This window comes from Camelus dromedarius, chromosome 17 (genome assembly GCF_036321535.1).
Source record: "Camelus dromedarius isolate mCamDro1 chromosome 17, mCamDro1.pat, whole genome shotgun sequence".
Taxonomy (NCBI): domain Eukaryota; kingdom Metazoa; phylum Chordata; class Mammalia; order Artiodactyla; family Camelidae; genus Camelus; species Camelus dromedarius.
The window spans coordinates 4,847,483-4,860,040 of record NC_087452.1 but is presented as its reverse complement, the minus strand read 5'-3'; the positions used below and the strand labels follow the sequence as shown (position 1 = coordinate 4,860,040).

Genomic DNA, 12,558 nt, shown 5'->3' with positions numbered 1-12,558 from the left:
GCGTGCCTGCCGCTCCACCAGCTGAACACGACACAGTATAATTAACGTGTGTGTGTGCTTTCTACGCCGCAGACTCACACACAGCTGTAAGAAACAACACAGACGGGTCCCGCGCGCCTGCGCCCAGTCTCCCCCGGGGTGACATCTTGTAAAACCACCTTCCAGTATGGACACTGAGACGGTCTACCAATCTCAATCAGATTTCCTGTCCTACTTGCATTCATTTCAGCACAATCTGTTCATAAAGCAGGCGTGACCACATCAAGCCCTCGGTTATCATTCTCAGCAGCTCAGCGCCATCCTCAGTGGCCTCCGAGGCCCGTCCCACTGCGGCCCTGCCTCCGCTCCTCATGCCGCGGTCCGCCTGCCCGTCCCCGAGTAAGATGGCTGCTTTGCGCCTCTGTGACTGTACACACCTGTGCCACCCACACCCACCGCCAACTGCGGCTGCAGCTCGCGACCCCAAAGTGCCCCATGCAGACCTTCAGCAAAGACTCCCTCATACCAATACCTGCGCCCCCAGCTCCCAGGGGCTCAGCAAGACCCCTGCTCATCCTTCCTCAAGCACCGTCCAGCGGGCTGGTGACGATGAAGGAAGGAGGACCAGGGATGGGCAGGACCGTGGAGAGCTGGGGGCCAAGTAGCCACCCTTCAGCTGGAGTGTGTGCCCCATCCGCGTGGCACCGGGGCTCGGGCGAAGGCTTGAGGTGCGGCAGCCTCACCAGCCCCTGGGGACCAGTTTGCTTCAGCCATGCCATCTCTGCTACCGTGTGGTCCTAAGAGCCACCTCGAGGGTCTCAAATGGGGACTGAACGGTACACAAATAGAGTCGTGCTGGCACAGGGCAGGTCAGTGAGCGTCAGGGGGACCAAATCAACTTCGAGTTTAGTTCATCAGCTACAGGGCACTTAGCTGTATAGGCACAGCACTGAATTTATGGTGTCTCCCCCCTTTATTCTCTGGTCCACTCTACAGAATGACTTAGAAGCAGTTAGAGAGTAAGTTTCCGGCCCAAGAAGACAATCATGGAGGAGTATGTTCTGGCTGAGGAGCCTGGATGAAGTGTCCCATCCACGCCACATGGATCCCGGTAATTTTCTAAGAATTCCGATACCAAAAGAAGGAAAAGAAAAGGAAAAAAGCCTTATTCTGAAACCAGCCCGGCCATAATTTCATCTTCCTGGGATGACTCAGAAGACATTAGAGGCCATCAAGGCGAATGCCTCCGCAGCTATGATCACAAACGCCAACATCTCTGCAGAACATCCCAGAAGCGAGGATGTTCTGCTTGACAGACCTCAGGCCTGTCGAACCCAAGATCAACTGGCTGTGACCTAAATGGGTATTTAGTACCAGACATTCAAGTTCTCAGTGAATGAAAAGACCACATCATCACATGCTTGTCTTCAGTATCAGGTTTTCTCCTAAATTTAAAGAAAATAAAACTTAACGTTGCCAAGCTATGTAAATTGCTTCCCTGACACAATCTCCCCCCTCAGGAAAATACGTGGCTTCTGCAGGCCACTTCATGAATGGTGCCAGCCCAGGGGCGGAGGCCTGAGCTTCCGGTCAGAACGCGCCTCTGTCCAGCACAGACTCCGCAGTATTCAACCCATGTGAACTGAGCCCCTGTTCTGTGCCGGTTACAGAGAGGAAGATACGGCCCTTCTCAGGGGTTCATGACCGCACGGGGACACAAAGGCTCCCGAGTGAGACTGCAGCGCCCCAAGAGGGAGGATGTGCGGGGTGGGGGGGCGGGCGGGAAGGAGCGGCCTGAAGCTCATCCAGCGCGTGGCCAGTCCGCATGCCTGGCGCCGCTGAGCCTGAGGACTAGGGTTGGGGGGGGGATGCTCCAGGAGGGGCACGAACGATCCAGAGTCGCCCCCGACGGGGTGGGGAACAGGCTCCAAGGAAGCGAACAGGAAAATGGGCCACTGCAGGCCTGACGCAGGGGGCACCGTGGACCAGAAAAGACACTGAGACACACAGAAAACGTCTGAAGAACTCGCCGGTTAATTTTAGTAAAATTATACATGACTCACATTTCCAGCTCATCTTCCTGGTTCCTGGACCTTGAAGACAGACACTGTTTTCCATCCCCCTTGCTGAGTCACACCCCAGGGCATCCTGTGCTCACGGACCCAAACCACACGCTTCCTGCCTGCAAGACCCAAGTCACCTCCGTCCTCGTTGAAGACGAAGTTTGCTCTGCAGCCGTGTTAGAGCCCGGAGGGTGCACAGGTGGCCGGACACCGAGGATCCACCAATGGCACGCGGCTCAGGCCCCACCATCATCCTGGGGCGGGCAGGCCCACTGCCCATTTCAGGAGAGGACATGGCAAGGGGCTCCAAGGTAAAACAGCGGTGCTTTCCTCCAGGACAAGGTGTCCCGGGAAGTGATGCCACATGCTGCCACCCAACACCTCCTGAGGTGAAAAGCCAGCAAGGTCCCCGACGTCAGGGGAAGTAAACTCGATTCCAGGCAGTGAAGCCGGGACAGCATCCATACGGCGGGAAGGGTGCACTTCATCCACCTGCACTCACAGGAACGAGCTGTCCCGCCTTCCAGCTCACAGGGCTCAGAGTTGAAGAAAACCCTCAGGAAGGTCTTGTTCGACATTCTTGGACCTACCTTCACCTGTTAACTAAACCAGCCCGAGTTCTTAGGACAGCGAGGGGCTGTGGGTTTAAGACACTGTAGTCAGTGCTTCCAAGGAAATGTTCCGGGGCCCCCGGGGTCCCCAGGCTGTGGGCAGCTGGGCACAGTCTGGGCAGGTCCCTCAGCCCAGGACAGTGAGACAAGGCCCAGTTCTGCCCGGCTATCCCCCGCCCCGGGCCCAAGCTCCTGTAACACACCAACATCCCTGAGGTGACAGTGTGGCCGCGTGGGACGCAGCGCACCCCTGGCAGGAGTGGACTGAAGGTCTGAGGCAGCGCCCGCTGTGCACAGGAGGAGGTGTAGACAGAGGTGCAAAGCAGGAAGGAGCCAGGAGCAGCGCCCTGTCCCTGCTCACTCTCCCTCCCTCTCCTCTCCATCCCTGACAGAAGCCTCCGCTATCTGGGGACCTACAGGATGGTAACAGAGCTTCACAGTCCAACGCGAATAACAATAAAGCTGGGAAAACACCTTTAATTTTAAAAAGCTTTCTCAGAGAACAGATCTACTGCGACTGAACTGTGCACTGAAAAACGGCTAAAATAAAGAACAGTATGGAGGTTCCTTAAAAAACTAAAAATAAGAGTTGCCATATGATCCAGCAGTCCCACTCCTGGGCTCATATCCAGGGAAGACAAAAACTCTAATTCAAAGAGATTGGTGCACTCCAATGTTCACAGCAACACTATTTACAACAACCAAGATGTGGAAGCAACCTAAATGTCCATTGACAAATGACCGGATAAAGAAGTTTGGTCTATTTATACTAACTGAGTAGTGTTATAAGAAAGAATGAAGTAAATTCTTCTACTCCTCACTCAGTCATAAGAAAGAATGAAGTAAATGCCATTTGCAGCAACATGGATGGACCTGGAGACCATCATTCTAAGCGAAGTCAGAAAAAGAAAAATACCGTATAATACATCACTTACATTTGGAATCTACAAAAAAAAAATGACACAAATGAACTTATTTACAAAACAGAAACAGACTCACAGACATAGAACACACACTTATGGTTACCAAAGGGGAAGGTGGTGGGGGATAAATTAGGAGCTGGGGATAAAGATACATACTATTACATAGAACACAGATAAACACCAAGGACCATTGTGTAGCACAGGGAAGTATATTCAACATCTTGTAGTAACCTCTAAGGGAAAAGAACCTAAAAAAGAATATATATAAAACAGAATCACTATGCTGTACACCTAAAACTGACACAAAACTGTAAATTAACTACACTTCAATTTTTTTTTAATGGCTAAAATGGAACGCTGTATGTATCACAATTTAAAAAAATAATTTTAAAAATTAAAAACAAAAAGTGACTCCCCACCAGCACTACTAGCTGAGTTGCAGGTCAGGTAGGCGGCACCGTCCCAGGTTCACGGGAAAGAGGACAGAGGCGGGGAAAGCAAACTCAGCCTGAGAGAAGGAGGCAGGACATGACCAGCCATGCCAGCCACTCAGCCATCCTCACCCCAGGCCCCTGTCACCTCCCACTCTGTCCCCAGCTTCCAGGAGGCCTTCCATGACCCCTCAAACTGCAGGGCTGCAGGAGCGGACCAGCCCCTGGCACCCCCCAGTTAGCGGGTATCAGCCAGCGTCACAGGCCTGTTCCCAGGGGCACGCCAGCCCCCCACAGCGGGACACGTCTCCCCGGCACAGGGCCCAGGACTGAGCACAGCGCCGATGTTTTAGCAACCATCCACTGACTCAGCGAATGATTGAAGCACATGTATTGTGTGTGAGTCCCGCTAACAGGATCTGTGGTGAATGAAAGGGAAGGAAATTTCAGAGGAAATTCAACAGGAAAGACTTTTTTTTAAAAGCAGAATTTAGGGAGAATTTATTTAAACATCAGGCTCAGAGAGTGGTGAAATGGTTTCTGCCTGTAACTATCTTCTCCATCTTTTTTCCTCTCCCCACCTTTTAAATGTCCCCCGGGCCACCCAGACTTCACACATGACCCCCTTCTTTCTGCTTGTGAGCAGGACAATTCACTGTTCCCAACCAAGCAGGAGGGCGCTTGGGTGTGTCCCCAAGACATCCTGGCCAATTGTCTTCACTCCTCAGTACCAACTTTAGATGGGAAGTGGAGGGGGCAGGAGCCCTAGCAGGGCGGGGCAGTGCGGGGTGGAGGGAAGGTGTTGGCATAGGGAGGAGGCAGGAGGTGAGGCAGAGACGCCCTCCTGGGTACAAAATGGTGAGCTGTTTGTCAGTCAGGAAGAAGTTGAGAAATACTGGCATTCAGAGCATCCCCAAGACACAGAATGACCTGGGGTCTCTGTTGCAATGCCAAGCACGTCCTGCTCGGCAGTGAAACGGGGCAGAGAGGCCTCTGCCTTTGACCAGGGGGAATATTGTGTTGCATATGACGGCTGTCACCGCTTTACATCACTTAATGATCAAGAAAAAAGCCAAGCCCCCCACAACATCCAAGGTTCCAGGGAACCCAACCTGAGCATGGATGACTGATTATGTCAGTGCCCAGCTGTCCACCCACGGAACCTTTTCCCTGTTAACTCTCACAAAGGTAGGGCCCCCTGTTCTGCTAGTTCAGATGTCAAAAGTCCACCACCTGGAACTAAGAGACTTCTCCCCGGCTCTGTCACGTGACACTGGTAACCTGCGGTACCAGGGAGAGGCACACGCATTGCAGGAAACACTGCCCCAGAGAGAGGGCCACACAAGTTGGGGAATCAAGAATGTGAAAATGAATATTCATGTGTATTTGTATGACTGAAACATTAGGCTGTACACCAGAAATGGACACATTGTAAACTGACTTGACTACAATAGTTTAAAAAAAAAAAAGGCCTACCAAGTTGGGGAGTCCCTCCGAAAACTGTTCACCGTAACTATCTTTATCCTAAATGATCACTGACCGACTGCTGCCTCATCACCTGATGAAACCCAGCACAACTCGGCAAAACAAGCATCATCCCCATTGCACAGATGAGTAAACTGAGGTTCAGAGAGGCTAAGTAACGTGTCTTAAGATTGTAAACTAGCACAGTACAAGGGTTACAGTTTATATTTGACTGGCTCCAAAGCCTCTCCTTTTCACCTTTTCTTCTTCTCAAGAGATGCACAGAAAACTATGAAGACCTCGGTACCCACCACCCAGAACTGACAGATGAAACCTATCGTATCTGCTTCAGATCTTTCCCTCTTTAAGGAAATACCGGCACGTGGTCCAAGCTGCAGAACACCGCAGACACCACCGAAGCCCCGCCTTCACACCCCCAAGCCTCCCCCTCCTTCCTCCTGGACGCCCCGCGGGCCTGTGTCTGGGCATTCTTCCCATCCGGGCCTCTGTCCTCTTACCGCGTGGGAACACGTCTGTGAACCCCTCATGGCACGTTTCACGTTTCACGTTTCCATCACTGTACATCCTGCTTTACAACCACGCTTGTCTACCTCCTGTGGTCCTGGCCTAGAGGTCGGCTTTATTCATGTTCTTCCTTCCCAGGAGCCCACCAGTTTATTCATCCACTGCTGCGCCGACGGGCACTGGCCATCCCAGGTCTACCTAATTATAAACAATCCACGGAGTTTGTATCCCACCCACATCTCCTCGTGTCCGGGAGCGGCTCAGATGCATCTCTAGCAGGGCTGCCGCTGGGCTGCTAAGCTCTCGAGCTCCCCACCCTCAACACCTGAACACCCACAGGTGCTGCCGGAGCCCTTAGGGTGTGGCCGTCCAGTCCACTGAACTCCCCCTGCCAGCAGGGTCCTCTGTCACCCTGTCACCTTGGCACCAGCACAGCTGAGGGTCTTTTCATACATTGATTAGCCATTCCGTACTTTCTTCTTTAAACTGCTTTGACTCTGGTAGGTTGAATTGTGTCCCCCTCCCCATAAAAGATGCTGAAGTCCTAACCCCAGTACCTGTGATTTTATTTGGAAATAGGGTCTTTGCAGATAATCAGGTTAAGATGAGGTCAGAGGCTAGGCCCTCGTCCAATATAGCTGGTGTCCTAAAAAGGGGAAATTTGGACAAAGGGACAGACATGAACTGAGGAAAGATGATGCGAGATGTAAAGACATGGGGAGAATGCCATCTACAAGCCAAGGGCTGCCTGAGGCCCCCAGAAGCTGCGGGAGAGGCCTGGGACAGACCCCCGCCCGTCCCCAGCCCCCGGCAGCAGCAACCCTGCCGACACCTGGATCTCAGGCTTCAGCCCTTCGGCCCCCAGAACGGGGAGCAAACGCTTTTCTCTTGTGTAAGCTGCACAGTCGGCGGTGCTGGGTCATGACGGCTCCAGAAACAGATACAGTCCCCACGGCCTTTCTTCCCCGTTGCTTTTTACTTCTTTAGACATTCTCTACACCCATGTTTTTCCTGCTTTATCTGTAACTAATCCCCCTAAAAGTTTTTCTCAGATCTTCTTTTGGACATTTTCAAAGAGGGCCCTAAGATCCACTGGACCTGAGGTGTCCCCGTCATCAAGAGGCGCACGGAATCAGCACGGAGAGGTGACAGCATACGTGAGGCCAGGCCTGCTGGTGAGAAGAGGTAGGGCGGGCTGCCCTCTGACCTCCTCTCAGGGCAGTTCAGAAGCCAGGAAAAGGCTTCCCACCCCCACACCCCTGCAGACAAGAGGGAAGACACTTGTCAGCCCAGTCATCATCCCAGCCTTGTGGCTCAGGACCCTTCTGGGTCGATGAGAGAAAGAACGAACCCGCAGATCACGTCATCAGCCCTGCACTGACGGGCCCATCGACAACCAACACCCCGACCGGGGGCCAGCGGCGGTCACCGCCAGCCAGCCGCGGGAGCCCGGGGGGGGGGGAGGGGGGGTTGAGCCGGAGAGGGGGCGGGGCCGGGGCGGGGAGCCGGAGAGGGGGCGGGGCCTCCCCTCGGGCCAGCCCTTCCCCTTCCGCCCAAGGCACTTACCCCGTGGGGTGGTGCCCCAGGGAGGCGTCCCGCGGGGGCTGGGGAAGAGCAGGCGCGCATCGGGGCGAGACTTCGCTCTTCCTGCCTGGAACGCTGTCTCTGTGATTGGGTCAAGGGCGTCCAGTCGCCGCCCGCTCAAGACTGAGAGGCACTAAATTCGCACAGCCCACAGCTCCATGGAGTCGCCAGCCTCCGTGGTGCGGGGGGCTCCCCTCGGCCCTCCAGCGGGGCGGCCCGCGAGCGGCCCGTGTGGTTTGCTCCTCCCGTTCCCGCCCTCCTGGTCCCCGAGACAGCGGGTCTCCCCTCTCCGCGGGCAGTGACCCTGCAGACCCGCGTCAGCGCCCCGGGGCACTGGACACCCGACTGCAGTCCTCGGGAGCCACCTCCTTAAAGCTTCTAGAGAACCGAAACGGAAGCCTGAAGACAGAAAACATTTAAAACCTACTTTCATTAAAAATCTGTCTGAAACATCCTATAATTTACTTCTTTTCTTCCCCGGTGATTCGGGACCTTCACTGCAAACATTTTGGGGTGCGATGCCTGCGCCGCGGCAGGCGGGTCCGCCCGCGAAGTCCCCCTCCCGTGTTCGCGTCTCCTGCCCCGTTTCCCCGGGGTCAGGCCTGGAAGGAGGGTCCCTGCCACTGCCGGTGGCCTTCTCGTCCCTTCTCCGGGTGGGACCCCAGGCCGACAGCTAGAGTTGCCGGATGCTGCGCACCGGCTCGGAGAGCAGGGTCAGCGCGGGGATCCTCTTGGCTGGGGACAGTGAGGGCTCCCGGAGCCCCGCCTGCACAGGGCGAGATGCGAGCCACACTCCTGAATAGCTCAACCCTATGTAAATACGGGCCGAGTCTTCTTTGACTATGACGGTCTGCAGACGGTTAGCTGAGACAAAAGGAAAAACTAAAGTTCTAAAAAAATAGGTCAAACCTGAGAATGTGAAGGATAAAGCACCTCATCCGGCCCCCCAGCCCAGGTTGCAACTGTGGCCACTAGTGCGATGGGCGTCCAACTGCGGGGCCACGTGCAGATCAGCTCTGCTTCCAGCCTCAATGCATCACATGGGCCGCATGTGTACACACTCATTTCAAATGAATGGAGATGTCACTGAGACTAATAAAATACAAATTCATTTAAAATTCCAACTGCTCCAACATTTGTAAGTCATTCTTGTCATTATGTATTCTCTCAATGAATGACATTAATACAACCATATTTTTGGCATCAGAGAAGGGATAGGAACATCATGTCCTTCCTTCTGTAACTCAGCTACAGTCCGCCGTGGACACACACCTGGGGCAGGCCATCTGTCCCCCAGCACAGCAGCAGAGGTACCAGCGTGGCACCGTTGGCTTGGCTAGCCTTATGGGACCGCTTGGGATGACTTGGCCAGGGACAGAGAAAGGGGTAAAGCTCAGAGTTCTGACCGTGGAGACTGTCCGGAGCAGGTTTTAAATGGACAACGTCTGCAGCAGCCCTACTCAAAAGAAGAGACCTAGCAGTGGGATGGCCATGAACGACAGGGGGACAGGAGCATCCTCAAAGTCACGGCCACGAGGCCACTTCTCAGACAGTCCCAGGGTCGGGCCCTTCCCCTTCCCTCTCCAGCTAATTCACTCAACTACTGGGAAGCTTCAATGAATGAAATCTACCTTCCAGTACGACTCCGTGGTCACAGAGCTGCTCTTGGGAAAAACTCAGTGAAGTCAACTTCTTCCGACTACTGAAAAGCTTCTTCTGAGTCAGCCCTGCCATGCGCAGAACTCTCTTCACCAAACAAGAACCCCTCCCATGACCCTAATACCAGACCCCCTGCCGTCCTGCCCCCCCCCCCCCGCCTCCACACACTCTCCAAATGAACATTCATCTCTAAGGGCGGTACCCAGCACTAGACAGAATACGCCAGAGGAGAGCTGAAGAACGGAGCACACAAGCAAAGGTAATTCCCTTCAATTTACGGGAGCATATTCTGAACCAAAAATCAGTGCCGAAGGTCTAAAAAGAAAGAACCGAGGTCAAGAGAATAGAATCTCGAAATCAGGATGATTCCAACACCTGCAGTCACCTGAAACCACACTTGTAACAACACGACCCAAGACGCACCAGTTCCTGCAGCAGCCGTTTCCCAATCCTCCTCCTCTTTTTTTTTCCTTTAATTCAGCTGTATTTGTGACCCTGGATTGGCTAGAGATAAATGAGTTACTGCTCACGTCTGCATCATCTGTGCGTGCCTGTCAAAGACAGACGATCACATGTCCTTCCTCTGCTATTTGGTTTGTTGCAGCCCCCCCTCGCCCCTCACCCACCCCCACACATAACTGCATTCCCACGCCTGAGTGCCAGCAGCCTTCCGGAGTCCAGCCCCGATGGTGGCGGTAACCAGTTCCAAATTATTCCCTGGACTTCTTGCTATTAGAGGATAGCTCTACTTCAATACATTCAACACTAAACAAAAATTCAACAGCCAGTTTTTCTTTTAAAACCACCCACCTACCCTGGATGACATCAGAAACTTTGCAGACAAAATTAAATCCCTGAATTATTATGTAACTATACAAAAAAGTTTGAGACTTTAAGTACTGAGTAAGTAATGTGGTTAAATATTCATTTAATAAAAGATATTGAGGCATCTACCAAATATTCTTTAAAAAACATGACTATTACTACTAAATTACTAGTTATTGTAATTATTAATTATAAAACTTTGATTATTAAAGGACTTTCTATCTATGAGCAAATTATGTAGTGCATTAATTCCAAGCATTCGGTGCATTGATTTCCTTCAAGCATCCAGGTGGTCTGAGCTGAACTCCACCTTTCTGAAAACTAGAGGAAAAGGTTAGCTAAGCTATTTTTTCTTTACTTAGATTGCAGGATAGGAACAAGATATGAATTTCTTTTTAACTTTTTAAAAAATTTTGTTAATTTTTTTAAAAATTGGGGGGAGGTTAATTAATTAATTTATGTATACATACATACATACTGGGGGTTGAACCCAGGACCTAGTGCATGCTAAGCACTCCTCCAGTATTTGAATTTCTTAAAGATTATTTCGAGGACTCACAGGTGCTTAGAAAGGCTGCTACTGTATTGACAACTGATGGGCAGATTGCCAATCAATCTCTTATTAAAGCAAAATTCCCCAGGAACCTGAAAAGGCCAATACTGATGGCTTACTTCAGTTTCCACATTGTAAAAATGCATTTCATCACGAATGTTCTCAATTTCACACTCTTCGGAAAATTCAGAACTGACTTTCCCTAAATTGCCTGCTTAGCAGTACTGTAACATCACTCACATCTGGCCATTAAAATCACATTTAATCCAAAACCTGCAACTTGGGAAAGGAACCAGGGGAACCTGGCAACTCTGTCCAACACTGAAGTGAGATCTCCCACCCCAACTCTTGAGCTGATGATTCTGAAAATGTCTTCAGAGAACCCAGGGCTGCCATCCCCCAATACCCCAAGTAACACATCCATTTCCTTCACACAAGGACCTCCCACAGCAAAAGGAAATGGTGAATCCTGACTGCCCTTTAAATTAAATGTCGCCCCCACCCCGCGCCTTCACACGGCCACTCTCCATCATTAGGCCTCAAACATCCTGTCCTGGGAGCTGAGCTGCTCTCCTCCGAGCTGCTCACCCCTCTCTACGCACCAGCTGAGCACGGAATACAAAGGCTGGACACAGAATAGCTTCATTATTGTTTATTCAACTGAACTGAAGTGAATCATTAGTCTTTAGAAGGTTTTTTAAGCCTTTTTTCTTTACTGTGGTAAAGTACACGTGAAATTCACCGTTTCAGTCATTATAAAGTATAAAATTCAGTGGCATTAAATACATTCACACTGTTGTGTAACCTCTCCTACCACTCACGTCCAGGATGGGAAACTCGGTACCCATCCTCATGAACGCCCCATTCTCCCGCCCCCGTCGCCTGGCACCCAGAATCCACGCTACTGCTGTCCCTGACTCTGGCCCCTCAAAGAAGAGGAAGCATACACTCTCTGTCCTTTGGCAACTAGCACATTTCACTCAGTGTTAATGTCTTCAAGGTCCATCCATGCTGTGCAGGTGCCAGAACCATGTTCCTGCTTTAACGCTGAGGAACATGCCACTGTAGGGTCACCTACGTATCTCTTCATCCACTGGCGGACACTGGGCTGCCTCCACCTCCTGGCTGTCGAGTCATGCTGCCGTGAACACGGCTGTGCCCACACCAATCTGAGATCCCCGCTTTCCCTTCTTTGGGAACTACACCCGCCAAGTGGATTTGCTGCGTCATACGGTAATTCTGCATTTAACGTTCAGTCCTTAGAAGTTCTGATCAATCACCAGTCGTTGGTAGGAAAGGAGGTCGGGACCAGAGGATGTTTTCCCTACATCTTTGTCCCTCTCTACTAGAGAGAAGTAAAAGGTTTCCAGAAGGATAGGTCTGGAAACAACAACAACACAAACCCATGTCTCTGTAGACACAGTCCAGGTGGTTCACAAGAGACACGCTGACAAATAATGTGGGTTTTTGACAGCAAACCACATAAAGCCCACCCGCCACCCAGCTCCCCAAACCCCGCCACCTCGGGCACACGCGGGGACTGCCGTCAGGGGCATCGTCACCGCCAGTGAGCATCTGGGAGGCTCACGAGCCACATATTTGTGGTTCTCGTTTCGCACTCCGGGCCTTTAAAAGCTGCTTCAAGTCATCCAAGGATGGCTAATGTTAATAAGAGTAATAACTGCCATTTGTATAACATTAGCGTCCAGTTTTACAAAGTGTTTTGCACACATTACCGTCCACAGATCTGCCTCACCCTGCAGCTCGCCCACGCTGCCTGGGCACGTGTTCCCCGCACAGGGAAACGCAAACCCCACGGGACCTGCTGGGCGGACGGGAGGGGGGCTCCTGGACACTGGCTCTCAGGCCAGTGACCCCCGCACACTCCATCTTGCCCTTAGCCAGGAGGCTGCTGGGGGAGTTACTGCACAAGTCCCCGAG

The 12,558-nt window shown here is 52.1% G+C and overlaps 2 protein-coding genes across 5 annotated transcripts in view; one reads left to right on the top strand and one right to left on the bottom strand.

The window, feature by feature from the left end:
• Nucleotides 1-1,734, top strand: part of ATG7 (autophagy related 7) — a 307,951-nt gene extending 306,217 nt beyond the window's left edge. Inside the window, exon 21 of the mRNA XM_031470899.2 lies at nucleotides 976-1,734. Within this exon, the coding sequence (XP_031326759.1) occupies nucleotides 976-1,002 (27 nt within the window). The 3' untranslated portion in view covers nucleotides 1,003-1,734. The remainder of the gene's footprint in view (nucleotides 1-975) is intronic.
• VGLL4 (vestigial like family member 4) overlaps nucleotides 1-12,558 on the bottom strand; it is a 142,344-nt gene that overhangs the window by 8,803 nt on the left and 120,983 nt on the right. The gene's annotated exons all lie outside the window — the stretch shown is intronic.